Genomic DNA, 24,221 nt, shown 5'->3' with positions numbered 1-24,221 from the left:
TTCCACTATTAATGTCTCGTATAGGTAACTTGATGTGAGCGCAGGTGAAAAAAATAGGCAGTACTGGATAAACTATATCAAAACATAGAGTAAGAGTAAGTAAAGTGCTGCGTAGTTCACTGGATGAAAAGATGGAGCTTCCTAAACCAAGTATTTGTCCCATTTTAATGTATTGAATGTGAAGTAAAATTTAGAATTGGGAAAGAGTGCAAACTTTAAAATAATAATAAAAAAAAAAAAAAAAAAAGACTGAATACTAGTGTATTTAATTCTGATACATATAAGAACGATCCTGGCAGAAAGTGTTCGTCTCTGCGTCTCTCTGCAGTTTAGTGCCCCATCTAGTGGTCAATGTGGTAGAACACGATCTATCTATCTATCTATCTATCTATCTATCTATCTATCTATCTATCTATCTATCTATCTATCTGTCTGTCTGTCTGTCTGTCTGTCTGTCTGTCTGTCTGTCTGTCTGTCTGTCTGTCTGTCTGTCTGTCTGTCTGTCTGTCTGTCTGTCTGTCTGTCTGTCTAAGCCGGTAGCAGTGACCTCTATCCGCCGCAGGGGGCGCTGTGATCAAACAGAGGCGTGTTTGGAGCTCGGCGGACCCTCTCTTCATCGTTGGTATGGTGAGGGCGGACTGTTGCCTAGTGACGAAATGTATTGATTGTTCCTGATTTCATATGTTTTCAAATCTGATAGCTGGCGCTAACCAGGGCCAACTTTTCCCGAACGGATTTGCTTTCCTGGACTGTGATGCCGGAATAATGTGACGACTTAAAAAGCAGTGTTTTTTCTTGAAGGTGTCGCGTAATGATCCGACGGAGTCACCTTTTAAAAAGATGATGAATAATTACATTTCCATCAGGGTTGTTGGGAAAGGCAGCTACGGAGAGGTGAACTTGGTGAAACACAAAACAGACAGACAGCAGGTAAGACAGGAATGCGGGAAATAAATAACTTCTACCTTGAAGTTGTTGGAAACCGTGATTTGCTTCCTGTCGTAGACATTGGTGAGATTTGGGAATTTCACATGGGATTTGGGAATTTTAGTAAGACCTGGTTCATATAATACATGAAAGGACTTGTACTTTACAATTGCTGATCTCCTATGTCAGGATTTCAAGACTTAAAAGTGCTCATTCATTAATTGATCACTTCTTAATAGATTAGCATTGACTGGGAATTTGATGCTTTTCACAAGAATACGCAGCGTGACTGCACATCTTTGCTATTCCACAGTATGTTATCAAGAAGCTGAATTTGATCACCTCCTCCAAGCGAGAACGGCGTGCTGCAGAGCAGGAGGCGCAGCTTCTGTCTCAGCTGCGACATCCCAACATTGTGACATACAGGGAGTCTTGGGAGGGAGAGGACTGCCAGCTCTACATTGTGATGGGTTTCTGTGAAGGTGGTGACGTGTATCATCGTCTCAAGCAGCAAAAAGGGGAACTCTTACCTGAGAGACAGGTGGTGGAGTGGTTTGTCCAGATAGCCATGGCACTGGAGGTATGTGGGGACACAAATAATGTCAAATGAGGATCATGGAGGATGTCTGAAGTCAAGTTCTCTGAGTGCTTTGTTTTATAGTACCTGCATGGAAGGAACATTCTTCACCGGGACCTTAAAACACAGAACATCTTCTTGACAAAGCTTAACATCATAAAAGTCGGAGACCTTGGCATTGCCCGAGTATTGGAGAACCAGAATGATATGGCCAGCACACTTATAGGGACCCCTTACTACATGAGTCCAGAGCTTTTCTCAAACAAGCCCTACAATCACAAGGTATCCTAGCTTTATTGATTTTATTTTTTTACAGGGATGATCTAAAGATTAAATTTGATTTCTTTTTCTAGTCTGACGTTTGGGCCCTGGGTTGCTGTGTGTATGAAATGTCCACACTGAAACATGCCTTCAATGCCAGAGACATGAACTCACTGGTCTATCGCATTGTACAAGGAAAGGTGCGTTTCATCTTTATATTCAGACTGCTCAGGTGCTGTTTTTTTTTTCCTCTCTCAATATTACATCAACTCTAACAATGAGGTATTTTTCTGTTTTTCTCATTAGTTGCCGCAGATGCCCAGTAAGTACGATCCACACCTAGGAGAGCTGATAAAATGCATGCTGTGTAAGAGACCCGAAGACAGGCCTGATGTCAAAGTCATCCTTCGGCAGCCCTACATCAAGGGACAGATCGCGCTGTTCCTCAAAGCTACTAAAGAGTAGGTGATAGTGTCATTCATTCTATTCTTACCCAGGTGCTCTTATTTACATTAAAACTGGACTAATCTTACTTTAAATGCTATCACTGTGGAAGGTTTATTTTGTTTACTCTTCTTTGTTGCCTTTTTTTTTTACTAATATGCAATAGGCAGAATCATAAATAGATCCATATAATTATATATCTGCTGTGGTTCATTCCAGAAAAACTGCAAAATCTAAAAAGAAAACAGTGAGCAGTGTAGACTGCAATACCAACGCTGCACCATCAGTCACATCTCCGCCAAAACGTGAGAAAAGTGCCAGATGTGAAAGTCAGGCTGGAGTGAAACAGGTGTGTTTGACCTCTGTTGCTCTGATGTTAGAAAGGTCATCTGTCACTAACCTAAGGTTCTTTCCTCTTTAGCTCCGAAAAGAAGAGAAATCACACCAGCGCAAAGCATGGAACAGCGTCAGTGATGAAACTCCGGTCCAAGCAGCTTCATCGCCCAAACCTTCCTCGCCTGATGCTCTCAAAGCCAGCTCTGTCTCCCTGGCAACCATCAGCAACATTAATATTGATATGGATGAGGACCTGAGGAATAAAGAGCTGCAGGGCTCACAGTCGGGTGTGTCACCCTCTCAGGCTCTGAGTCACAACAAGGGAAGAGGGAAACCAGATTCCTCCGCTCCTTCTGTTGACCCTCCACTGGATCTCAAGTCTCTGTCAGGTGATGACATTAAGGAAGGAGAGGAGTGTGTTTCCAAAGGATTACACATCCATCAAGAAAAACAGACCACAAATGAGGATAATACCACGGACTTGCTTAAAGATAACAATGTAAAAGTTTCTGGACTGGCTTTGAAAACATGTAGAACCATAACAAACGACACTGTGACTCTGCTTAAAGGTGCTCCATCACACCATCCATCAGAAATGCACGTGAGTGTCCCAGAAGATGATGTGTTATGAAGCTATGATTTGTTATTTATTATTTATTTACCCTAATTTTCTCTTTAAAGGAAAGCCTAGAATCTACTGAAAAGCTATTAGAGCCATTCCCTGCAGTGGTGAGCACTAACAAATTAGAGAAATGAAAATCTTAGATAATACAAAGTAAACACTGAGGATTTTTTTTTTGTGGCCTCGTAAAGATAAATCGTGTGTATTTGCATCTGTTCAGGAGGAATCTACCTCAGCGTCAGAAACGGCTGCACCGCAGCAGCACGGAGGGAGGGGCGCAGGACCAGCAGCTGAGAACATAGAGGACAAGGTGAAGATGCACTTACCTGAATTGAAATGTTTAATTTCTTTCAATTTGTAATCATTTTTCTTCCCTCTATTTTGTTCAGGCGCCGAGAGCTCTACCTCCACTTCCCACCGTGAGTGTTGACCTGGAGGGCAGCGGGAAGAGCAAACGGAGCCCAGAGGGCAAGAATGCAAGTGCAGCTACGATCTCATCACCCGGTTCCTGTAATAATGTATTCCTGGCACCAAAACTGGTGAGCAAGCTCCCTGCAACAGGACAGGATTTGGCTTATGTCGTTTCTATGATCCCTGTCCACAAGTGTTAACTTTTGGATTCTCTATATTTATTTGCTAATACCAATTTTTTACAGGATCGTCTGACTGCTAGGGAGAGGAGAAGGCTGAAAAAGTCACAGGAGATTTCCACTGAAACGGGTGGGCGCTGTCACATTAAACTACTATATCGATCACATTGGTTAGCTATAGGCGGGATTATGTGTGTGGTTTTTAACGAGAGTTAGAGAGTTTCAATTTCAACAGTCAACATTATTTTTCCTGCTATTTTCACAGGTGGCGGTGTTAAAAGTTCACCTGATGTTATTACTCTCAAAGATGAGCACCTCCATCATCCAGTTACCAGATCAGTGTCAGACGTCCCCAACATCAAGGTACCGCTTCCCCGTCGCCATGGCATCCAGTAATCATCCTGGTGATTTCAATTACCTGTGTTGCGTGAGAGCAAATGTCAGACCAAAATGAATTAAGGATTCAATTTTCAGGATCGTCCCCTGACTGCCAGAGAGCGGAGAAGGCTGAGGCAATCGCAGGAGAGTACCAGCAACACCACAGGTAGTGGCTACTCAATAGATCATTGTTATTGGAACATGAAAAGAATGTAAAAGCTGCAGAGATACTGTTCAGAAAGCATTTAGAGTTCCTTATAGTGTGTATAGAATCACACACTGCTGTTGTTTTACAGGTTTTGTTACAAGGTCGCACTCTGATGTCATCCAGGATGATCACGACTATGCCCCGATTTTGAGATCTTTTTCAGATCTTACCACCAGCAGTAAGGTACCGACACAGAGGGCAACGCATCAGTCTCTGCGATAAACCGTCTGAACAGTGTTTATGTACAGCTAAGCAGGTTGCCGAAGCCAAGGTCGGGTGAAGATGAGGGCACCTCGTCTACAAGTTCGACTGAACAATCAGATGTGGATTACAGGGAAAGGTGAAGTGTGGCTCAAAACAAGGAAAACTTCAACCATGCTCGATCTGATACAACTGCCAAGATGTTTAGCTTTTCTTTCTTCATTTTCTGCAGGAAGGCTGAATCCTGCGACATGCAGGATTTAGTCCAGATGATGACCCAGACTTTGAGAATGGATATTGAAGACAGTGTGAATGAGGCAGACAAAGGCATCTTTGGTCTGACAGCACTGCCTGAATTTAAGCTTAACGGGAAGTACCGAGATACTCTGGCACTTCACGGGAAGTCTGGAGAGGAAGCACAAGGTTTGTCCCTTAGGCAAATACAGTTAGGTTTGATACTTTTAACCACCTCTATAGAATTTATTGACCGATTGGTGTCTAATCAGCATCTCTGTCATAAAGGCTCCACATCTGGCCCAGCCAAGATACGCAGAGCCATAGAACACCTGAGGACAGATGTCGTTAAGGGCCTGGGAATCAAGCTGCTGGACAACATCATGGAAATCATGGAAGAGGAAGATGACAACAAGAGAGAGGTTGGAGTTTAGTAAATAATAATGAAGAAACGGAAGAAAATTTCTGCTGAAATTCACCGAGAAACCTTTGGAAGCAATTCACATTCTCATCACTTTGTCATTACAGCAATGCCTTCGTCACCGTATGGGTGATGAGAAGTATCAAGCTTATGCTGTCATGGTGAGGCAGCTGAAGTTTCTGGAGGATGTTGCCTTTAAGGTTTAGGGAGGTTTTAGCGACTTGTAGAATAACCCCTGACATTTCCGTGGTACAGTTGTAATGCCAATGGTAAGAATGGACTGACAATACGCCAATTAAAAATGTCAGTCTTGATCAAAGAGCTGTGATTCATGCCCAAAAAGCACTTGTGGCATCTCCATTATTGTTTCTGAATAAACTTCAATTACAGTTGCATTTTTTACAGATTTTGTTGTAGAAACCTTGTAAATAGGTAGTTTAAAGCTCCTTTTCAAATCAGTAATATGTAGATATTCCTGTTCTTTGAATAACTATGCAACATGTGATCGTCAAAGTCTTTTATGCTGTGTTTAATTCTGATACCTTTCAGTTTCAAACAGTGAATCTTTGAGTATTTTAGAATTCATCTCTGTGCCTGTATTTGTGGCATTTTAAATATTCCCAATAAATCCTTTTTTAAACATCTAGACATGTGTATCGGTGCAAGTTAAAATAATTTCCATTTCTTATGTTGTAGACCTCAGGAAAAAAAAAATACAAATCAAACAGCACATTTGTAAAATAAACATGAGGGGTTTATTTGGATTTTCAACTACAATTAATGACTGACAAAAGTATTAAATTGGATAAAGTCATTTCAAATTGTTGGATTATGCAACCGGTGGAAAGATTTCTGAATTATTTGTGCTTCTTCTTCTTGATACCTTCTGGAGGTTTCTGGCTGGTCTCCCCACTAATCTCTGGAATGGGTGGCTGCCAAGACAAAGGATTCTTTCTGTACATTGGCCATGGAGGCAGGGTCAGCTAAAAGAGGGGGGAAAAGGTAGAATTCTGTATAGTCAGAGCCTTCCACAAAAGGTTTGTGCATGTTATACACTCCCAAAGACAGACATTCAACAAGTTTTCCCTCATTTATGGCACTGAGTAAATGCAACTTACCACACAGGACACAGCAAATCCAGCCAACACAATGTAGACTGTCCACCCAAACTGTTCAATTATCAGCCCATAGACAAACCCAATGACCTGCAGGTGCAACATCGTTGGTTAATATATGGAGGGGACAAGGAAGGTAATCTACCGTGTTTCCATGTGTCGTGCTTACCGCTGAGACTAGTATTATTCCTTGGAAAATTTGTTCAGCCAACTTCTGACCTTTATAATCCTGCAAAACAGAGTATGAGAAGGGAAAAGGAAATCATGAGCAGTAGACAGTAGAGGATGTGCATTAGCTAGCACAAACCGCAAACGTATATTCATGCACCAGAACAAATGGTTTGGATTATACGGTATTTAACCGGTCTCCAATTGCTTAATTGTTTGAACATTTCGCCTTGTGATAGTTTCACATCATGTTATAGTTTAACCAGCCGTTAACAATAAAATGCAGAATAAACGCCTTATATAAACGCAAACTTTTCGAACCGAATAAATCGATAATATTACAAGAAACAAAAATGACTGGATTATTACCATGTGCGTTGGAATTGTTTTAAAAATCGACAGCATCTTGGGACGTAATAACTGGCGAGCACAAACAAGCAGCGGGTAACTGACTTCCGGTTACAAAAGCTACGTCATGCTGTTAAGGACCCATCCGGTTCCATCTAAAGTGTTGTAAAATTATCGGCATGAGGGTTATGACTTGAAATTATTGTGATCGCACATGTTTTTAATTGCATAATGATTTTATTGTAAAATAATTAAAATTGTTGATAATTGTAGACTATTTGAGTTTGAGCCGAGTGGAAACTTTTGATTGGCCAAATCTTCGCCTGTTTCGATTCAATTTATGACTTTAACATCATAAATATGGTTAACTCGTATTTCCAGTTGTTTCTTTATATTTCTATGTACCGTTGTACATATATGTTTGGCGTGATATGGCATCGTCGATGCACTGAAAATGGAAAAGATGGGGAATTTAGAACAGGCAGCTCAATTAGTCTCTATTTGTGGCAGCAAACAAACTTGTTCATGTTGAGGTGGCAGTTTGGCTTTAGTGCACACAGTACAGGTTACTGGTTTTGCAGCCCAGTTGTTTGCTTTAAGAGCTATATTCAGTGCTGCAACTATTCTACAGAATACTGCATGAGAACTATTAGGTGACTGTTCTTTTCCTCACTTGCTTAGTGATGCGCTCGCCACGCTGGCGAACTGAACCCAGTCTTCATGATCTAGACATTCGATAGACATTGGTCTCCTTTCAATAACTGTATTTTTTACAAATTATTATTAGTTGTTATTCTATGGTATTTATCATACGGACTGGACCGACGGATAAAGCTGTTACTATGACATTCAGGAGAGGTTAGTAAGATATAAGGTGACTGTTTCTTATTTTTATCTATGCATTTTGTATAGCACGGCAGAAATAAGATACTGATGAAATTAACCATTTTATATTCTCTCCTGCACTTTCCTCATTGTTGTGAAAATAATGCTGCCATCGTCCATCTGCTCTGTGTTTGTCTTTCAGTAAACCTGATCATCCTAGTGTTGCTGGCTGTTGCCTTCCTTATCATTGTTGAACGAAATCTACTTAATTTGAGTGAATTTTTGTACAAGGAAAGCCCAGGTATGTTCATAACATTTTGGGTGTATGACTGGGCAAATCTTCAGTGCAGTGGGACCTGGTAAACAGATTTGCAAACCTCATGTCTACCATCCAGATGCAGACATTGTCCTCCCCTTTGAGTCAGAGCTGTCCCCAGATTTGAGGGTCCAGATGGTGAGGAAAGGAGAGGAGATCCCTGTCCTCATTACTGCATCTGAAGATAGACTTGGAGCTGTGATTGCTGCTATGAACAGTGTTTACCATAACAGTAAAGCCAATGTTGCCTTCACCATTGTTACCCTGAATGACACTGTGGACCACTTAAAGTAAGCCCAGCTCAGTGCTTTGTGTGTTTGTGTTCCTTGAATTGAAAGGATTGTTATTCAGTACAGAAAAATATGTAATTATTGCTCTTGGGACTGTTAGTGAGGAGCTGATAATTATCGGTTTTAGCTGAAAACAATCGCTGTTATTCAAATGATCTTTTTTGTTTGTCTTTCCATCAGGGCGTGGCTCAGTAAGACAAAGCTAAAACATGTCAATTATAAGATAATTATTTTTGAGCCTGGACTTTTAAGCGGGAGGATATCCAAAGATGCAAAGACAATGGAAACAGTAAAACCGGTACGAGAACAAATCCAATTTATCGGGGGATGAAAATGAATGATCACACTTGTTTTTAGTTGGTGTGTTATTGTGTTGTCATCTGTGTATTCTCAGTTAACCTTTGCAAGATTTTATATCCCTGCCTATCTACCTGAGGCAGAGAAAGCCATCTATTTGGATGATGATATTGTTGTACAAGGTGAGGCAGCAACATTTCATTCAAAAATGTCCACTCATGTGGCAACTTATTGATTCTGGACTTGTCGCAGTAAGATAAGATAATGTTGTGCTTCTTCTAATACAGGAGACATTCAGGAGTTGTATGAAACTAAAATCAGACCAGGACACGCGGCTGCCTTCTCAGATGACTGTGATTCTGCCTCTGCTAAGGGAATTGTTCGAGGAGCGGGAAATCAGGTCGGCACAATTTGTCGGATTTTTGTCTAAACATTTAATTTAATGCTGAAATAATAAATCCCCTTCTTTTTTTAAATAATAGAATAATTATATAGGTTTTTTGGATTTCAAAAAAGAGGCGATTAAAAAGCTGGGGATGAGAGCCAACACGTGTAGCTTTAACCCTGGTGTCATCATTGCCAATCTGACTGAGTGGAAGAACCAGAACATCACTCAGCAGCTGCAGCACTGGATGGAGCTGAACACACAGTATGTTTCTTGTCCGGCTGAAACGATGGGGCTCCATGTCTTTTTGAAAGATAAAGTTTCTCTTCATTAATTGAAATAACATTTTAAATGTACCATTCCCTCAGGGAAGATCTGTACACTAAGACACTGGCAGAAAGTGTCACGACTCCTCCACTGCTCATCGTTTTCTACAAGCGTCACTCCACCATCGACCCCATGTGGCACGTCCGACACCTCGGTAAGTTTTGCTGAGTTCCGAGTACGTCACAAAATCTGAGCTCCAATCTTAATTATCATCACTTAACTTTGTTTCCCAGGCACCAGTGGAGCTGGAAACCGTTACTCCCCTCAGTTTGTGAAAGCTGCCAAACTCCTCCACTGGAATGGACACTATAAACCGTGGGGGAGAACGTCTTCATTTACTGACGTCTGGGACAAATGGTTCATCTCGGACCCCACAGGGAAATTCCATCCCGTTCGAAGACATTCGGGGGAAAAATAACAGCTAAAATGGTTGGACCGGACCTCAGGATACCTCAGGAAAATATCAAAATATATATTTGCCACTCGGAACTGTGTTTTCATCACCACACAGAATTTACTATTCCTGTACTCTCAGTATTTTATTATATGGGGAACACACATTTTATTCACACTGCTTTAAGAGACCACTCAAGCTTGTTTTGATGCACTACAGAGAAAATTCCAAGTATCATTTCAAATGTGATGCATATTTTATGTACAAATATTTGCATCAGATCAGTATTAGAGACAAACATGCACATCTTAAGTGCAGTTTTAGCATTTCATGCCACATGCAGCTAAATAGCCTTTTATACTGTGTGTATATATATATATAACAAGTACTGAGGTGATACTTGTGCCTCAAATCAATGTAGCGGTCCGTCATTATGGGTCTTGACTTACCGTATTTCAACTCGTCATATCAGATGCTTTTTACCTCATTTGTTTTATTTGTATTTCTGCATTTTCAGTGTGGCATTTGATATCATCATTGGTGTGTGTGCTCATCTTTAAGGTCGAACCAGTACGAGTGGGTTAACCCACCTAATCATTACTTCACAGCTGTTTTATCTTCAGACCAGTAACAAGTTTTGCAGAATTAGATCCATTTTTTTAAAATTACAAATGTGTTTTTTTTTTAAAGTGCAATAAAGTTTGGTTTAATAATCTCGTCAAACAGGTTTTTAGGCTTAACTGCTTTTTATTGTGCAGTCAGATTTTCTGAAAGGTCGGAGCAGCAAATATACTTGTAAAGGTTTTATTATTTGTCTATGTACATTATTTTGCATGAACTGTTAAAATGGAGCTCATGCTTAGACAACTGGAACCAGAAACAAGTGGAGGTACGGCTCATTGTCCACACAATTCACCTATTTACAAGATAAAGGATGGCAGACATTTCTGGGGAAGGAAACAAACAGCACAGGTCTGCACTTGTCACAACACATCACTGTTGCTAAACAGAGATGCATCTTCAGGTTAAATACGGTGTACCGCCACATACAGACACCAAAATGGATGATGCCTACACAAAGTGGCAGCGACTCTTTTCAATCAGCTGCAAAATTAAAACAACTGGTCAGCAGAAGCTCCAAAGGTGGTTGGAGATGAGTTAATCCACCCTCATCAGGAGAAGAGAAAGTGGATTTTCCTTCAGCCTCAACACATCTTAAGATTGACCAGCTGCCGCTTTAGCGCTTGCAAAAGAAAAGTCCTCATTTAAAATCTGTGTTGAAGTCATAGGTGTCGTCTGAAGCCAGGCTTAGGTCAGTGGGGACAGGCTTGAAATGAACACGGGCTGTTTTCTCTGGGAAAAGAAACAAGGTGTGAAAATCTATCGAGAATTTCAACTGTGTGTGTGTTTTTTTTTTTTTTTTAATCATTTACTTTTGACAGACGCCTTTGGGGGTTCCTTGAGTTTTTCCTCTTCATTTTGCTCCTCAGAAGTTTCTTTGGACTAGAAAAACAATAGGGAAAGTTCAAATACAACTGCTGGTTGTCAATATCAGGGTCTTGCAAAACAATGAAAGGTTCAGGGTGGATCAGAGTTGGATTAGAAGTCTTCACAAATAAATCAAGACTTGCAGTTTTGTCCTCATTTCCAGGAGACCAAAGCAGCGGTAATACTTCAGAAAAGTTACCTCATTGTTTCCATTTTGGCCTAATTCTCTTTCTGTGGACGCAGGACTTTCCTTGGGGATGTCGCTGACATTCACCAGACCTGCAGTCGGTCCTTTGGAGGTGAAGGTTACACTACTGGACAGGTTTGGAAACCTGACACCTAACAGGAAATGAACGAAAAATAATAGTCATGGTTGGTTTTCAGTATCCTCAATGTGACCTACACATGACAGATTAACAACTATTCGGTGGTGCTGGTCTGCTAAATAAAGCAATAGTACTTTTTAAAGTTTCCTCATTGCCCTTCTGAAGCGCCTTCAGGTCCCAGCCATCCTGCATCTTCGAGACCACATCATCAGTCACGTAGGCAGGGGGGCAGTGGCTGTCCTGGCCTCTGCAGTGGTAGCTGAGCTTGGGTCTGAGAAAAGACCAATATCCGAGATCAGGCTGCAGCCTCTACTTTCTAATGTATCGCTGCAGTTCTCCTCATGGATCAGAGTTGGATTAGAAGTCTTCATATAGAAATACAGAAAGACATTTTTGTCCTCATATCCAAAATAAAACGGCCTCCCGACTCCTGAGAAAAATAAATACATAAAAGTAATCACCCGGTCCAATCAGCCAGGAAAACTGTGGCCGCCTGCTCCGTGTTTGGGAGTCCGCCCTTCTGCAGGTATCCACGCTTCTTGGCGAGCATGGTCAGAAATTCCAAAGCGTTCCGGAAGTTAGGGATATTATACTGAAGCGTAATCTGGGGAAAGAAAGATCAATTAAATGAAATATAAAAGCTCAATCCTCGTTTCTTCTGATGGAGATTCTTACCAGTGTCTGGTCGCACTGCTTGAGCAGACAGCCAACCGCTTCCAGAGCAGCGTTGGTGTCCTCCTCCGCCGTCAGACCCCTCAGAGCCATAGAGGCTTGTGGGTTGGTTGGTGAGGCGATCAGTCCTGGACTGTCCAACAGCTTCACAGTGTTTGAAACGTTCACCTCTTGCATGGATCTGAGTGGGAGGCGTCAGACAATGTTTGACTAAAAAGGCTAAGATGTTCCTAAGAAAAAAGGTCCCATAAAAATGAATGCAACTGAAGTGATCCGAGTGTTTAAGTGACTCACCTTGTGGTGCCTTTCTTGACACCTGAAAGGCAGACGAGGCTCCCCTTTAAAATGTTGATGAGGCTGCTTTTTCCAACATTAGGAAAGCCTGGAAAGCCAAAAACACATTTTTTATCAATTTGTCTACATTAGAAATATGTTACAAAAAAGGGCTGTCAAACAGTTAATATGATGGGTACGGTGAGTTGACAGGAACGGGTCTTTGTTGTACTTACCAACTACACCCACTTTCAGCGGAGCACCATTCTTTGTTTTGGCAGCCAATCTGGTCAAGATCTGCGTTAGACAGTTGTTTCCAGCACATGTGGCTGCTCTGGATTGGTCTAGGATTTCATTAGAGACGGATATTCTTTTCCTCTTGGAGCGCTGCTGAGCATGAGCAAAGACACAAAGTAAAAACAGTTTAAATGACATCAGCAAAACACATGATTTCGCTCATATTATGTCTACAAACACACATTTTAGCTCTGCTTTTTGCAGAGCTACATATCTGGCATGTTTGTTTGTTATTCTTGGAGGTTATTACCAGTTAAAACAGCACAATACAAACTGTTCAACCTTCTCAGTCCTCCATATAGCAGCAGCATTATTAAATCTTCACCAGTGAAAACAGTGGCAAAAAAATGTTCGTACACTGACAGAAGACAATTGATATATTACCATCCTCCATTTTAAAAGTATTTATTACACTTCCATGCAACTTACACATGAATTAAAAGAGTCCTAGAATCAATTACACTAGAAATTAACTTCATTTCTATATGCACAGAAAATATGCTATATGTATAGCTGAAATTGTGCCGTGTCAAAGATTTAAGTTAGACATTATAGGATGCCAGACCTTGATCATTATTCTCAACAGCCCCCAGACAATTTTGACTTGACTTTATTGTGATGTGCAGTAAAATGCATCTCCTACCACTTTGATGGTCCTCAGCTGTGCTGAAGATTTAAAAGCCACAACCGGAAACTCTGCTTGTAAGCACTTAATCCACTTCTGTAGGTTTTCCTTTGGTACCAGATCTACAACAGAGAACCCAAAAAGATGTTCAAGTCCAACCCTCTTGTACTTGATGAACTATGACGTAAATATATTCACCTATTTTGCTTAGAACCAGAAGCAGCTTTTTGTTTCCTTCTCTTTGTAGCACTGCCTCCTCCAGCTGTGGACATCGATAGCCCAGGGGGTCACGAGCATCAAGCACTTCTATCACCACATCAGATGCATCGATTACCTGGAACAGTAGAGAGGACATTCCGCTTAAATGACTCGAGTCCTACATTTCTGTTCTGAGAATCAAAGCGGTTGGAAAGTGTTACCTTGTTTAACTCGGAGCAAAGATGCTTATTGGAGTTCCTGTTGGCAGCTTTCTGATTTTCTGAATTCTTCTGCCTTTCCACCTGTGGAAACACACCCAACAAACATGAAGGTGAGACAATAAAAGCACAACAAATCAAAACAACGGAGGACTGGTGGAGTTTTGAACCTGCCGAGCCTTTTTGGCACTGGGCTCAGTTTCTTTGCTTCCAGGCTCTTTAGTTTGTTTTCTCTTCTGGGCTCTCTGTTCTTTTTTAGCTTCTTTGTTCCGTTGTTTTTCTTCCTCGATCTACAAAAAAAACAGATGAACGCACACATTATTAAGGTATTAAACGGATGTCATGGAGGCAAAGTTGTTCAGCGGGGGACATGAGAGCAGACCTGTTGCCTCCTTTGCTCGGCCTCTCGCAGGACCTCTTCTTTGAAGGGAGCAATGCTCGGCACGCCAGGGTCCTTCTTCACCCGCTTGCTCACTCCTTTCTTTTTCGCCTCTTTTCTCAGTTTTTTGTGGTGTTCCCGAACCTAATCCGGAGTATCATAATGTAAATCAGCAACCAGAGCATGCAGCTATATAGTAACTCATGTGAAAATACGGGATTTGATCCGGTCCACGCGGGCCTCCTCCGTCATAATGCTCTAAACCACTGTGAAGTAAGATCTTTACCTTTTTCTGGATCTTATAACGTTTCGAACATGACATCCGCTTACTGGCCTTCTTCAACTCTAAAGACAAGGATGAAAAATAATTTATTCAGCGCGGATTCAACGGATAGTTTAACCTAAACATACACGAAGGCAAGGCGTCGGTCAATAAAAGCGTCAGCGCCGCTTGATCAGCCGGTCGATACATTTTTTAATAACCTATTAAATGTGTTAATAACCCAATATTCCACAGAAAGATTATCGCATGCGTAAACTTACTTGGTCGCTTCATGTTGAAGATGTGCTTAGAATAATGTGTGTCCGACTGTCACACGTGGAGAGCGATAGAAAGTGACGTATTTTTACTTCCGCTTGTGGCGTCTGTTACTGCGCCCCCTTTCGACGAGGAGTGGTCAGTGAGCGAAAAACACGCTAATACTACTATCATGATGACTACTAATGAAAATAATAATGACGACAATACGGTCGTTCTACTCGTGTAAAACACATTTATCAGGTATATTTTATTCATCTTAACCATTTTAATCCGGGGGAATTGTCGGGGGGATTCACACGCATGCTCTATGCGTCTGATGACGTCTAAAGATTTCAAAGACCCTATTTACAGTGTCAAGAATATTGTGTCTGGTACTATGCTTGGAGAGATCAAACAAGGGAGTGATCTGAATTTTTTTTTAATCTCGCCGTTCCTTCCCCAGTATTCACATTCTGTCCTCCTCCTTGCTGACTTTGTCACAAAGATTCACCTCTTATTCAGCAGCTTCACAAGTGTCCTTGGTCAACTGTCAGTCACATGCATTCTCATGCTACTTTCAGCTAATACAAGACATAAAATAAAATGTTTTCAGTGATAGAGTCATGTTAAAGAAAAGGAAAGCTTTTTGCACAGTTATTTGTAAAACTTATTTGTAAAAAATGTTTATGCAATGAAGTATGTTGCTGTCTAAGTTGCGGCATATCGGGCAACTGGCCTCTAACTTGAAAGTGATGTGCCTAAAACAGCTACTTGAGGCCGACTGAGGAGTTTATTCCTGAATGTCTGCAGCATGTGTCGGGGTGACGGGAGGCCCACGGGCCTCGAGGCAAACACGGGGGGAGAAGAAGAAACAACTCCCGGTCACGTGACTGGGCTGAGCATCTTTGGTCCATTTTGGATTGTAGCAGGGTCTCCGCGCAACCCAAGAAAAATGACCAAACTGCAGTTTCTAAACGTCTTTCTGACGGAGCGCCTCATGCTTGCTGCGCAGGAGATCTATAAATCCGTGGAGGATACGATCTTAGAGTACCAGGAGGAGATCGCGATCCGGGAGCGGGAGAACGACCATCTAAGGCGCAAGCTGCGAGACGCTGGGATTGAAATATGGCCAGGTTAGCTCCTCTCGAAGCTAACTGCACATTTGGCTCCTTCGCGCCCCACCAGCCGCGTTGATGTGGTGGCGAATTTTTATTTTTTTTAAAAAAAGGAAAACGACAGAAAATCTCGTTAAAACGGCGTTATCGCACGGCACCGCAGGTCAATTTGAGCTGTTAACGAGCTACTTGACGGTAGCTGTGCTTGTTGTGTAGCGGCTACCGCGTTAGCATCCTTTGTTCGTTAGCCAGTTAGTCTAGCCGACCTGCTAAGCGGTTATTATCATTTTTGAAGACGTTTAGCATTTCTGAGGCAACACCATTACATTGTATCCCCTACTGGCTCTGAAAAGTGAACTCGGACAAAAGGAAGGCGTACGATTCACCTGACTTTAGAGCTTTAGCATCTTGTTTGTGCGTTGAACCGCTGGAATAGTTTCTTTCAATGTTTACGCGTGCAAATATTTCTGTATGTTAAATATTGCAAATGCAGCCGCTATGAATGGTTCTTATGTCCCTTCAAAGGTAATCAATATCGATTTTAATGCATTCCCTAGTGTTTTGACGAGTTCCCAGCCAGTTCTGAAGGATACTAGATGTGTTTTCCCCAAAAAACCAAAAGGAATTCTGTTAGTTCGACAACTCAAGTGGCCACGACGCAAAATCTAAAATCAGATGATTTAACGACCTTATTTTGGGGAGTTTAAGTGAAAAGCAATAATGTCTTTTACTTTTGCCGACTTTGTGAAATGTGTACAGGATATATTCATAAAAATGTGCCTTCCTTTGTCTGTGGATCTTCTTAGATCGTCCATCCATGCCACTGCTGGATGATGAGGATGGCGAGCATCCGCGGCGCGAGTGGAGCCCCAGCATGGGCCACGAAGAGCGCATCCCTATTCAGATTAAGGATAAGAGAGATCCCCGCACCAACCAAGTAGATGATCAACTCCGTGGCCATGGTGCATGCAACACACCGGAGAACATGTTCAATCCCCAGCGGGTAGGGAATGACTACCCCCAGGAAGGCCCCCACACGTCCTCCCTTTCTCAGAACCAAGGCGTGGAGAACAGGGAGAGAGACCACGGATCTCGAGGCCCTTCCAGGCACGTGAAGGTGGAAAGTGCCGGAGGCCACCGGGGGTCGACGTCCTCCAACAGCGGCTCCCAGCCACTTGCGACTGTCAACCCAAACTGCTCAAATGAAAACAACATAGATATTATCGGGGCGGAGAACGGACAGATGCTTGGTGCCAAAGGAGCCGGAGCTAACAGGGGACAGGCCGCTCACATGCGCAACCAACCGGCCAACGCTGTGGACTGCCCCCATCAGAAGTCCCCTCTACAAGCCCACATGTCGTCCTTTTGTTGCAAAGTGTGCGGCGAGGCTTTTAGTCACATCGGGCACCTACACGTTCACGTCCAAGTGCACACACGGGAAAAACCGTACCGCTGCGGAGTGTGTGGGAAGTGCTGCAGCTCGTCCGGCAGACTTCAGGAGCACCAGCGTAGCCACACTGGCGAAAAGCCCTTCCGCTGCCAGATTTGTGGAAAGGGCTTCACGCAGATGGCTCACTTGAAGGTCCACATGAGGATTCATACGGGGGAGAAGCCGTACAGCTGCCCCGTGTGTGGTAAATGCTTCAGCCGCTCTGACAAAATCAAAAGGCATCTTCAGACCCATAGTCGGGAAGGATCGTACTTCTCGGGGCAATAATGCTAACATTTGCCGCTAACCCAGTCTGTGAATTAATGTGGGGAACTTTCCTCCGGAAGCTAATACTGCTGCCATTAGCACAAGTTTTCCACTTTCCAAGAATTAGGAAATTTTTTTAGGTTTCTTATCTAACCCAATCGTTGACCTCACTCCCTCAGTAGACTTTTTATTAGTCCATTTAGAATCTCATTGAATTAATTTTCTATTTCTCGCTAAGTATTAAATCTCTAAGACGCATGTTGTGTCATTAGTTAGCCTTTTGAATACCAAACAAGTCCTTAGTCATACGAACAGTCTTCCACACATGCCTCGAGATGGCGGCGCGTTTAAACGTGCGACAGCGTTCGGAGTTGGTCGGCCAGTCCTGAGTTTAACACCTCTGGATATCAATCGGTTGATATGTGAAATCACCAGATTCTTTTCCATCCACTCTTAAAACGAACTACCTGACAAATGTTCAGATAGTTGTTGGATATTTTATTTATAGAAATGGAAACGTCAGCAGTACCTGTGGTATTGACTTCTTAAAAAGTGGGGTTTCTTTGGCACTTAGTCCCGTTCAGGCTGTATTCTGTCTAAGTGCTGGTAAATAACCAGAAATACAGCAAGTCTTTTGAGACATTTCAGTGTTTCGATGGTCTCTAAACTAGAATGTTTCAAGTTTGTGCAGACACCTGATAACTGGGGCCAGATATCATCGGCTCAGCTTTCCTGTCTTCACTCATGATTCACATGTCATGTATGTGGGCTTTTATTTTCAAGCCGACTGTCCCCAGAAGAGTAGATTTACCATTAGAAGTTTCCCCCCCCCCCATCTCAGGATTAATGCTGCATTCAAAACATGTGGGCACACTAGAATCATAGATTGGGGAGGGGGACCATGGGGTTTGTGAGTTCTCCCCTGGGTTTTTACCCCTCCTTGCAGGAATACAAAAAGCACAAAATTGACAATTTGCGTGTTATTGCCCTGCCAGTAAAACCCTCCCAGCGTGATGAATGCAGCATGGGACGACCTCCTCGCAGCTGACCAGCCACCTTTCACTGTCTTCTGTGGGATGCTTTTGATCCCAGCACGAACACACACATGTACAGTGTTATAACGTTGCATATTAAATGTTATTTTTAATAAACTAGTCATTGCGTATACGTCATTTGTCCAATTAATGTGTACGGGCCAAACTTAAATAAATATTCTTTATAGTCCGGAACTTGCAGACTAGTCCAGAGCATTGCTGACTGAAACATTTTCCCAACGCCGTCCTGTTTGCTAAATCTAAACATTATTCTTTAACATTTAGTTTATTGTGACGCCAGTTTTCTCCTGCAGTACCAACATGTAACGACAGGGGCCAGAGTTTTGCCTCCAGTTCAAACTGCCTTTCATATCTACGGTAAGGTTTTATGATTCAATTTACTGTCTTTATTCAACATCTAATTGAAATTTTTTTTTAACAGTGACAGCTGCAAAGTGAGCTACTTTAATCCTTTCACCGCTGTGCCATTACATATTTATAACTAAGTATTGCTCTGCCCACCATAAAGGCGCATCTCCTCACCAGTAGCCAAAGCCAGTGTCTGCAGTCCAGCATTGCGAAATCAGGAATCTAACAAGCTTCCGCCGATTGAATCCCCAAATCAGTTTTGATTAACCACCAAACTAGGACCATTGAGTTTGAGTTCTCCGTTAAAACAACCAGGGAGGTTAATAAATGGCGCCCCAGCGCGACAACTAATGGAGGCAATTAGAATCATCCGGGAGACGTAGACGACCAGTTATGTAATCCAAAGTGTGCGTGACTGGTTTGGTGTCCCTCTCTTACGTGTGTTCTAATAAAGAATAACCTGCCATTTTGTATAATTTGTCACGTTAAACAGCAACTGCAGCCCACATTTGTTGCCCAAGTAACAGCCCATTAGAGGGATGGTTGGATCGATCACTCTGAAAGCAGAAGGGTGTCATGATTTTATGAGACGCCGCCGCTTTGGTGCCAAGCATCTGCTGATTGATTAATGGTGTTGTGATGGGAGTGTTCTGCAGGGATTGTATTTAAATGTTGATTGAGCTCCGCTTCCTGCGTCGGGCGACGGCGGCGCTTAATAACGTGTGACGCTGCTGTGTGGTTAAAATCAGCAGGGGGGAGGAAGAGGAGGGAGGAAGAGGAGGCCAGCTGAGGCGACTGTCTGACCTGACGGCGAAGATTTCAAACCGTTTTAAAGAAATCAGAATAAATACTTGAGAAAATGTCTCCAAATGCCTGATTCTGTCTTCTGGCTGCTACTGATACTGATGTATAAACAGTGGGGGTATATTCAGGGGATCAGTCGATCTATTATCACCGGTCACCAGCCCATCACACACACACACACACTGTTCACTCACACACTCACACACCTCGACTCAGTCCCATATAACTGGACTGCGGAGGTGATCCGCACATGCAGAGACGCTGACCTGAGCTGGGATCAAACCCACGACAGTAGCTTTGGCACGAGGGTTCAACGTTAAAGAAAGGGCCTCGAATCCAGGCTGTAAGGTAAATATTGGACTTTTTTGCAAAATAAAAGAGAAAAGTCTTCTACCTTTTATGACTCCCAGTTGAATTGTTTTTAATCAGTTTGTCTCTGATCCAACTACTTTTTCAGCACAAAACGGGACCATTTTGCCCCGATGATGCGGTAAATCTCTCTCACTTTTTCCCTGTTTCTGAGGGAGGGATGTTTCTCCCACTGTTGCTTCCTGCTGTACCTCCATGTGCACTGTGACGGTGTAGCCTCTCACGGTTAAAGCTGACAAAGCTCTGCAAAGTCCATTCATCACTGGTGCTAAATTGTGGCTCCTCTAGCTCGTTTTGTGTCCCCCGGGGGTCGTGTTGGAATCGTGGCTGTCAAAACGCTCAAGATTTACTGTGTTTTCTTGTATATGTGCACATCTGCAGAGAACAGTCAGACACTACCGGGCCTGATAAAAAACTGCCCTGTGGAATAATTATCAGCCTGAAAAATCCATTATGGGCTTTAAAGGGGATTAATCTGTTTACAACTGGATTATAGCACTCAGCTGTTCACTTTAGTTCCTTCTTATTTCCATTTTTAGGAGCGAGCTGCAGGGACTTCCAGAGTATTAAATGTTATAAAAGTCGCACACATGCAAGGATGAAGGAGAAACTCTTCCTGGCTGAGTCACCATCCCTTTATTTGCATGGTGTCTTTTTAATTTAGCTCTTTTCCCCCCTCTGTCTTCTCCTGCCATCCATCACTGCCGCCTCCACCCTCCACTCCCCCCCTCAGTCATCTCTGGGCTCCGCTGTCATATTTCACAGCCGTGTTTTAACATCGACGTGCACATTTTAAGTCAGCAGGGTCGTGCGGATCATCATAGTTCCCATCAATCATGGAAATCGAAGGGTTTTCCCCTCCTACAGGGGAAGTGATCGCTCAGTTTTAGAGGCTTCCCTTCCTTCTATGAGAGACATGGTGATAAATATCAACATATCAATGTATTGAAAAGCAGCCAGGTCATCTTGCAATATGATTTTCACATGTGTGACGTGTGTCCGGAGGATTCTCAGGTGTGGCGACCTCATGGAAACTCGATAACCCTGTTAGAAGTGATGAGGACATATCTGGACATTTGGATTAGATAACGTAGCCGTGGTTCTTTATTTAGGTGCTCACCTTTTACGTAATCCCCCCTTTTAAACCACTTCAGGGGCCCAGTTTGAGGGCAAAGGGTCATCCATCAATAACTGTCCTCGTAAGCGGCCTCGTTCTTTGTCCTGTGACGTGCTCTGCTGCTCATGTTACATGTTTCAATTATCAGGTCCTCCCATAGAAAAGGTCAGGCCCCCGTAAAGATCCCACTCTGATCCGCTGCCTGCATATACAAAAACACGATGAGGGTTATGAGCATGAATATATCTGGACCTGCAGACCCCTGTGCTGAAGCAGGTCGTCCATTTTGCTAATAAAGTTATAAATAAGGCAAAACTCTCATATTTCCTGTTTTCTATATTTCCTTGTACAAATGACTGTATATACAGAGGAGGAGAGGAGAGAGGGGGAGTAAACAGAGGAAGGAAATGAGAAGGCAGTGTGTGTGTGTGTATATGGGGGGGGGGGGGGGGGGGGTGGCTTTGGTTCATCGAGCACCAGTTTATTGGGCCTCATTAGAGATGAAGTTTCATAATAGAGGATTCGCGCTAACAACCTGGTGCATTGGCCCCTGCTGGGGCAACTGGGTTCAGAACCGACACGCTCGGACGAGTTCATGAGGATTAGGGGGCGCCCTGCTCGGGCCTGCGGGCTCCTCCATCAATAGTAATAATAGACCAATTTTTTGGGCGCTACATGGTTCCTTCCATCTGAACATACACACTGGCTTGATGGGAGTTGTGTTACTGTGCTTCATAGCTGCGTCACACACTTTCATTACCCCAACCTGTTCTTATGCTACAGCCTGTTCTGTCCTGGATGGACTGATCAAAATGTCAGGAGGAGACGCTGGAATGAACATATCCAGAAAAGTCAGTGAACGCCCCGGCTGGGTCCTTCAGAGCGGAGCGCTCAGTCATGGTCTGACTGTTTTTCATGACACGTCCACAGCGGCAGGACCGCTGGAGCCCAAAGCAGACAAGGCAGCGGACGTCCCACTTCTTTCTTTGGCTATTATTTATTTAAATTCAACTCAGTACTTCTGGGGTGAAATGTGAACCCGTGCCACTTTTGGTACTGATGGAAGAATAACAGTCAGACGGCCTTTCAATATAAATCACTGCTGCGGTTTTGCACAGCAATGACATTAGCATGCTAACCAACTAGCCATAGCCCATTTTTATTAGTGAAGTGCACCTCTAGAGGGATCTGTGATCTACAACTGCAAACTACTAATAAATGACTCCATACATCACCCATAAACAAATACCGCTAACTCAGTGTTAACTTTAAATAACATTTAAATTAACTTCATATAACATTATATAAAGCATCCTGTGTGGAGAATCAGATCGATATTTTAGAAAGAAAAAAAACAAGTATTCATTGTCCCTAATTTAACCTTCTGTTGACACAGCCAGCTGGGCTATTTTACATAAGCGTCTCCGAGCGCCTGGATTTTCAACATGTCTGTCAATAAAAGTTCCACCTTTTTCCAGGAGTGAACCAACAGATGTCCGTTTCTTTAGCAGTAAAGCTGACCTGAGGTTTCTCAGGCAATCTCCGGCGGCAGAAGGTCAAAGTAGCAAAAATCCACTTAACTTTGAGGAGGTCTCCTCCAGCAGAGTGACTTTCACCACACTGAGGACTAAAAATAGCAGAAGTCTCTTCCAACACCAGCCAGAGTTTGAGCATCGCTGGGCTCTGAGTGACTGTGTTCTACCCGTGTCACCAGGGCACCGTTACACACAGATTACGCGGCTTTTAAAGATGTAAATACTTCCCACAATTCACTGAGAAAACAACCTGCGAGGAGCAAAACCACAGAGCTCTGAGTCTGATTGGAAAACAGAGCCGTACCTGTGGAATGCATATAAAATATATGGAGGTCATTTTAGTTCTCATGGAAGAGAGGAACAGTTCGCCAGCAGCGCTTCTGTCTGCAGAATTACAATGAGCTCCGGCTCTCAGCCTCCTCTAATCGATACTGGAGCCTCCACAGAAGGAGGAGGAGGGTTTTGGTAAAAAAAAAAAAAAAAAAAAAAAAAAAAAAAAGGTGAGGTGACCTGCACATTATATGGAAATGAACACACTACACACACTTGAGGAGACACAATAAGCAACGAAGTGATGAGAGAATGATGTCTGCGAATGTGGGATCATTTTGTTTGACCCGCCAGACAAAGACTGCAGGTGTTACAGAAGGTTGGAGAGCAGCAGTTTATAACTGGAGTCCTATTCCCTCATCCCACATCCAGACGATGCAGTCTTCATTTTCATTTTCTCCAGATGGAACCAGATGAAAAGTGTGTTTATTATGTTAAAAAAACCAAAACGGTGCATGTTTGGCAATATTTCAGTATTTCAATATTTCCTTTTTTGGTTCCCTGCTTCCCAGCAAAAAAGCTTAAAATGTTTGGGATATCTGTTATATAATCTGTTGATCCATCCCTCCATCCCTTCTGGTGAAGAATGCTCCACCAGTTCCAGTAAGAATGTTCCTTCACTTACTGTGAACTGCCTCTTCCAATGTAATTGGATCACAGTTTTTTATACAAGTGCTGCGTTGAGAGCCTACTTGGCCTTTTTATCACATTCTGATGAATTTCCTCGTAGTTGTGACACTGTTAGCGTATGTGTTCGCTCCAAGGACCCAAACAATCACGTAGCAACATGAAAGACATGAAAGAGAACCGTCAGTTCAAGTGTGTCGTGACGGACGGAGGAAGGCCACAGATTTGGAAGATCTTTCAGCCTGTTCTTCCTGGCGCAGCCGTTTGATACCAAGAAATCACACAAATCAACATTTCCCACATAGAGAAGATGATGGATCGCCCGAGGCCGTCTGATCTTCAGCATCTGTGCCCGACGATCCATGTTGTTGTTGGCTCGGCATCAAAGATTCTGTCGGGATGCGCCTTCATGCAGGTTTATGTCAGGGAGGGATGGACCAGATGCTAACAGCTGGTGCAGGCTGGTACAGAACTCTCTCAGGAATCTTGCATGTGCGTAAGAATGCAAAAGCATAACATCTGTAGGAAAAATATTATGGCCTCCGGGAGCTTTATTTATTGTTTT

The 24,221-nt window shown here is 42.9% G+C and overlaps 5 protein-coding genes and 2 non-coding genes across 12 annotated transcripts; 3 read left to right on the top strand and 4 right to left on the bottom strand.

Annotated features, from left to right (window-relative positions):
* Positions 1–584: 584 nt before the first annotated feature.
* nek4 (NIMA-related kinase 4) lies at positions 585–5,842 on the top strand. Its single transcript, XM_011614234.2, has 18 exons — positions 585–930; positions 1,241–1,507; positions 1,589–1,786; positions 1,858–1,965; positions 2,072–2,226; positions 2,429–2,558; positions 2,631–3,146; positions 3,227–3,274; positions 3,388–3,477; positions 3,557–3,706; positions 3,824–3,887; positions 4,023–4,120; positions 4,232–4,301; positions 4,432–4,526; positions 4,592–4,683; positions 4,777–4,967; positions 5,067–5,200; positions 5,307–5,842. The coding sequence occupies exons 1-18, from the start codon at positions 841–843 to the stop codon at positions 5,403–5,405; spliced, it is 2,595 nt and encodes an 864-aa protein (XP_011612536.1). The 5' UTR covers positions 585–840; the 3' UTR covers positions 5,406–5,842.
* Positions 5,843–5,933: 91 nt separating this feature from the next.
* spcs1 (signal peptidase complex subunit 1) lies at positions 5,934–6,979 on the bottom strand. The gene is made up of 4 exons (XM_011614237.2): positions 6,852–6,979; positions 6,484–6,543; positions 6,318–6,404; positions 5,934–6,182 (listed from the first exon to the last, which is right to left on the bottom strand). Exons 1-4 carry the CDS (start codon positions 6,885–6,887, stop codon positions 6,057–6,059), a joined length of 309 nt encoding a protein of 102 aa, XP_011612539.1. The 5' UTR covers positions 6,888–6,979; the 3' UTR covers positions 5,934–6,056.
* Positions 6,980–7,312: 333 nt separating this feature from the next.
* glt8d1 (glycosyltransferase 8 domain containing 1) lies at positions 7,313–10,031 on the top strand. 2 transcript variants are annotated; one of them, XM_003973633.3, is made up of 9 exons: positions 7,313–7,688; positions 7,858–7,956; positions 8,051–8,261; positions 8,442–8,559; positions 8,656–8,740; positions 8,846–8,958; positions 9,041–9,207; positions 9,312–9,424; positions 9,504–10,031. In XM_003973633.3, the coding sequence occupies exons 1-9, from the start codon at positions 7,628–7,630 to the stop codon at positions 9,686–9,688; spliced, it is 1,152 nt and encodes a 383-aa protein (XP_003973682.2). In that variant the 5' UTR covers positions 7,313–7,627; the 3' UTR covers positions 9,689–10,031. The 2 variants fall into 2 exon arrangements, with proteins under 2 accessions (XP_003973682.2, XP_011612538.1); XM_011614236.2 differs by having other exon boundaries at positions 7,314–7,483.
* Positions 10,032–10,391: 360 nt separating this feature from the next.
* On the bottom strand, positions 10,392–14,818 carry gnl3 (G protein nucleolar 3). 2 transcript variants are annotated; one of them, XM_003973634.3, is made up of 15 exons: positions 14,684–14,818; positions 14,427–14,485; positions 14,144–14,284; positions 13,932–14,051; positions 13,765–13,845; positions 13,544–13,679; positions 13,364–13,467; positions 12,660–12,813; positions 12,445–12,532; positions 12,154–12,331; positions 11,940–12,082; positions 11,613–11,749; positions 11,352–11,491; positions 11,098–11,167; positions 10,392–11,017 (listed from the first exon to the last, which is right to left on the bottom strand). In XM_003973634.3, exons 1-15 carry the CDS (start codon positions 14,694–14,696, stop codon positions 10,926–10,928), a joined length of 1,656 nt encoding a protein of 551 aa, XP_003973683.1. In that variant the 5' UTR covers positions 14,697–14,818; the 3' UTR covers positions 10,392–10,925. The 2 variants fall into 2 exon arrangements, with proteins under 2 accessions (XP_003973683.1, XP_011612540.1); XM_011614238.2 differs by having other exon boundaries at positions 12,660–12,810.
* Positions 11,240–11,314, bottom strand: LOC115247084 (small nucleolar RNA SNORD19). Its single transcript, XR_003886176.1, has one exon. It is a non-coding gene; the product is annotated as a small nucleolar RNA SNORD19 (small nucleolar RNA).
* Positions 12,884–13,017, bottom strand: LOC115247035 (small nucleolar RNA SNORA47). The gene has a single exon (XR_003886130.1). It is a non-coding gene; the product is annotated as a small nucleolar RNA SNORA47 (small nucleolar RNA).
* A 633-nt stretch (positions 14,819–15,451) lies between the features above and the next one.
* LOC105417870 (zinc finger and SCAN domain-containing protein 22-like) lies at positions 15,452–19,744 on the top strand. Of its 4 annotated transcripts, XM_029826279.1 has the most exons (5): positions 15,453–15,793; positions 16,582–17,409; positions 18,820–18,883; positions 18,948–18,960; positions 19,624–19,717. In XM_029826279.1, exons 1-5 carry the CDS (start codon positions 15,472–15,474, stop codon positions 19,675–19,677), a joined length of 1,281 nt encoding a protein of 426 aa, XP_029682139.1. In that variant the 5' UTR covers positions 15,453–15,471; the 3' UTR covers positions 19,678–19,717. The 4 variants fall into 4 exon arrangements, with proteins under 4 accessions (XP_011612541.1, XP_029682137.1, XP_029682138.1 ...); XM_011614239.2 differs by lacking the exon at positions 18,948–18,960 and having other exon boundaries at positions 15,452–15,793; positions 19,627–19,744; XM_029826277.1 differs by lacking the exon at positions 18,948–18,960 and having other exon boundaries at positions 15,452–15,793; positions 19,624–19,744.
* The last annotated feature ends 4,477 nt before the right edge of the window (positions 19,745–24,221 follow it).

The sequence above is a fragment of the Takifugu rubripes genome, chromosome 19, assembly GCF_901000725.2.
Source record: "Takifugu rubripes chromosome 19, fTakRub1.2, whole genome shotgun sequence".
Lineage (NCBI taxonomy): Eukaryota > Metazoa > Chordata > Actinopteri > Tetraodontiformes > Tetraodontidae > Takifugu > Takifugu rubripes.
The sequence above is the reverse complement of the archived record's forward strand: the minus strand, read 5'-3'. Positions and strand labels throughout refer to the sequence as shown.